The 3,292-nt window shown below is 37.7% G+C and overlaps 1 protein-coding gene across 1 annotated transcript; it reads left to right on the top strand.

Moving 5' to 3' along the window:
- The first annotated feature begins 890 nt into the window (after positions 1 to 890).
- On the top strand, positions 891 to 2,069 carry LOC120570123 (trace amine-associated receptor 13c-like). The gene is made up of 2 exons (XM_039818346.1): positions 891 to 1,063; positions 1,253 to 2,069. Exons 1-2 carry the CDS (start codon positions 891 to 893, stop codon positions 2,067 to 2,069), a joined length of 990 nt encoding a protein of 329 aa, XP_039674280.1.
- Positions 2,070 to 3,292: the final 1,223 nt, after the last annotated feature.

Here is a 3,292-nt window from a genome sequence, read left to right as displayed (position 1 = left end):
TGGCTCTTTGACTTCTTCCACGTAGCTCGCTACAGTACTTTTAATGAAGTAAATGATCTGAATACTTCTTCCACCACTGTTTACCACTAGGCTGTGCTGTGTTTGGGTGCTCAGGCTTGCAGTCTCAGTCACGGATTGGTTGAATTTCATGACATGGCTGTCAACACAATGGTTGACATTTGTTTTAAGAAGATCAGACTGTAGTTTTAAACCTGTGCAAACGATTGATTTTTTATTTTTTTTTGAAGTTGGACATGTTCTATGTGAGTTTTTGGAGCTTTTTTTCATAATATTAGCGAATTTAGTCGAGACGCATTCAGGTCGGTCGGAATTTTGAGAATCCGACGAACAATTCTTTTTTTTCATCTTCTTTCTATGGTAAGTGGTTTTTCTTTGGTGATCTTTTAAAGAAAACATTCTTTTTCAAACACGCCGGTGGGTTTTGGGGTTAGGAGGGTAAAACATGTTTCCATTTAAATCTTGTTTCATGTCCACAAACATGAAACAAACAAAATCTTGCATATGCACATACAGTACGTATATGTTTTATGCTTTTATACATATATCTGTCTTTGTGAAGCCCTTTGGTGCAAGCTTGTTTGCATTTTAATTACTATAGAAAATGAAGTGCAGAGAGAATTGAAAGGAAAAAGTAGGAAGATAAAAGGGAGGATGGAAGATGGAAGACACTGAGGGAAGGTCGAAGATTGAGATTGAGGAAGATGAGCACAGAAAACAGTATTTAAATCTCCAGGGAGAGGAAATCAGCAATAGCGGTTAGGAGGAAGGAGGTGTGGGCAGGGAGGATAGAGATAAATCATTGTTGTTGTATGACATAAAGCTTTGGTCAGAAAGCTGTGAGAGTTTAGCAGTGTCTCCTCTCTCTGGTGATGGAGACCTTGGAGGGAACAGAACTCTGCTTCCCACAACTCCTCAACACCTCCTGCAGGAAGCCAATGCGTCCTTACTTTGAGTCCATGCTGATTTACATTCTGCTGTCTTCCATCTCTCTGCTCACTGTGACTCTTAACCTGCTGGTCATCATCTCCATCTCCCACTTCAGGTAGTCAAATATATAATTCATTTATGGAACTGGTAGATAGTAATAACAAGTATTGCTTGATCTCAAACTGTGGCAAAATATTTTCCTAACAATGTTTTTTGCATTTCAGTCTTTGTTCTATATGCTTTCATCTGCATGATAATTGATACTATAAGTAATGATAAATATACTGTTGGACTTTTTCTACAGGCAGCTTCAAACCCCCACCAACCTCCTCCTCCTCTCTCTAGCTGTTTCAGATTTCTTTGTGGGCCTCCTAATGTTCTTTCAAATTATGCTCATAGATGGCTGCTGGTTCCTCGGTGACATTATGTGTGTTGTGTATCAGTGTGTATCATACATTATCACCTCTGCCTCAGTAGGAACCATGGTGCTCATATCAGTTGACCGCTATGTTGCTATTTGTGATCCTCTGCATTACTCCACTAAAGTCACAGACAAAAGAGTTCTAGTCTGTGTTTGTCTGTGTTGGATATGTTCTGGAATCTTTCAAAGTCTGGTTCTAAAAGATACCCTTAAACAACCAGGCAGGTTTAACTCCTGCTTTGGAGAGTGTAACAATTTTGTCACCTACATTGCTGGAATAGCAGATGCTATTTTTTCATTTATTGTTCCCGTTACTGTTATTGTTGTTCTGTACATGAGAGTGTTTATGGTGGCTGTTTCTCAGGCTCGTGCCGTGCGGTCTCATATTGCAGCTGTCACACTCCAGTTTTCAGTGAAAGTAACTGCTAAAAAATCTGAAATGAAAGCAGCCAAGACTCTCGGTGTTGTTGTAGTTGTGTTTCTAATATGTTTCTGCCCATATTATTGTGTCACCCTTACAGGCCAAGATAACTTGCTTAATGCTTCATCTGCTGCATCTGTAATATGTTTGTTCTATTTTAACTCCTGTCTCAACCCTGTGATCTATGCCTTTTTCTATCCCTGGTTTAGAAAATCAATGCATTTCATTCTTACACTCAAGATATTCCAACCTAATTCCTGTGAGGCCAACATGCTGTAGATAGACTCTGCATGGTTCCATTATTATCCCTTAGCATGAACAGAAAAATGTACTTGGTCATGTTTCTTTGTAATTGAATATAAGATGTAAGACTCTGGGTAAAGTGTAGCCTCTAAATGAACAGTTTTGCACATTGTTGTCACTCTTACATGCATATCATGTGTCTATGCATTGGGTATGTAACAATGTAATATCTCTGAGAATACTACTAATGTAAGCTACTTAGGGTTTGTTCTTTTGTGTGTATTTTGAACGAAGCACCATCCCTAGTTTTGCTGTGCAGTCTGTATCAGGATTGTGACACATTGTGGTTGTGCTGGCTCTGTACTCAAGCACAGTTGTTTTGATAAGTAACTGTGGGGTTAAAGTCACAACTTCTAGTTGTATTTTGAAGGTGTAATATCCGCATTAATAGTAATATAGGAAATTGTACCCTTGTTAACCCTTAGATGCATAAGTGGGGTCAAAAATGACCCCAGCGGTTGTTTTTTTGCAATATCTTTGTAATTTTACATTTTTATCATTTAATCTTCCATGTATTCCTCAAATAGGTTGTCTTTGACATGAGGCCATTTGGATTTTTATCTAATTGTTATATTTTTTAAGTAATTGCATGTTTTGTATCAGTACCACACTTTTCCATACGTGGGGTCAAAAATTACCCCAAGCATTTTCTTTGGAATTTCAAAGGTTAACCCTAGGAGCCGTTGGTTTTTATCAACTGTGACTGTCAGGTACACATTTACTGTTGATCCACACATCTAATGGCAGCAGTCTCACCACCCTGAAGTTTATTTTTACTAAATGTTAACATTATTTTTAATACTCTCTACCAATTACTGATCTGATCACTGCTACTAACAGTGCATTAGTGTATTCTTATTTAAAACAGTGCTTACCAAAATCCCTTCATGTTTACTTTACTTGACCTTAATTCCCTTACCATGAGTTAAGTTATACAAATACTTTGAAGTTTAAGTTGGAAGTATTGTTAAGTAGTAAGTAGTTTTTTCAAGAGGCAGTTATGTGGTTAGTTATATAATTTCTAACTGGTTACCACCAACATGTCAGAAAGGTCTGTTGGCACTTTGACATTTCCAGTTGAAAATTAATTTCAGTGCTCAACAGTTACAATGTATCACGATGACATTCAGCCTTGATGAAACTAAATATTGGTGTGTTTACATTTCCTGTCAGTAACTGCGATGCAGCCATAGACTCTA

The sequence above is a fragment of the Perca fluviatilis genome, chromosome 12 (assembly GCF_010015445.1).
Source record: "Perca fluviatilis chromosome 12, GENO_Pfluv_1.0, whole genome shotgun sequence".
Classification (NCBI taxonomy): Eukaryota; Metazoa; Chordata; class Actinopteri; order Perciformes; family Percidae; genus Perca; species Perca fluviatilis.
This window is presented reverse-complemented; position numbering and strand designations above follow the sequence as displayed.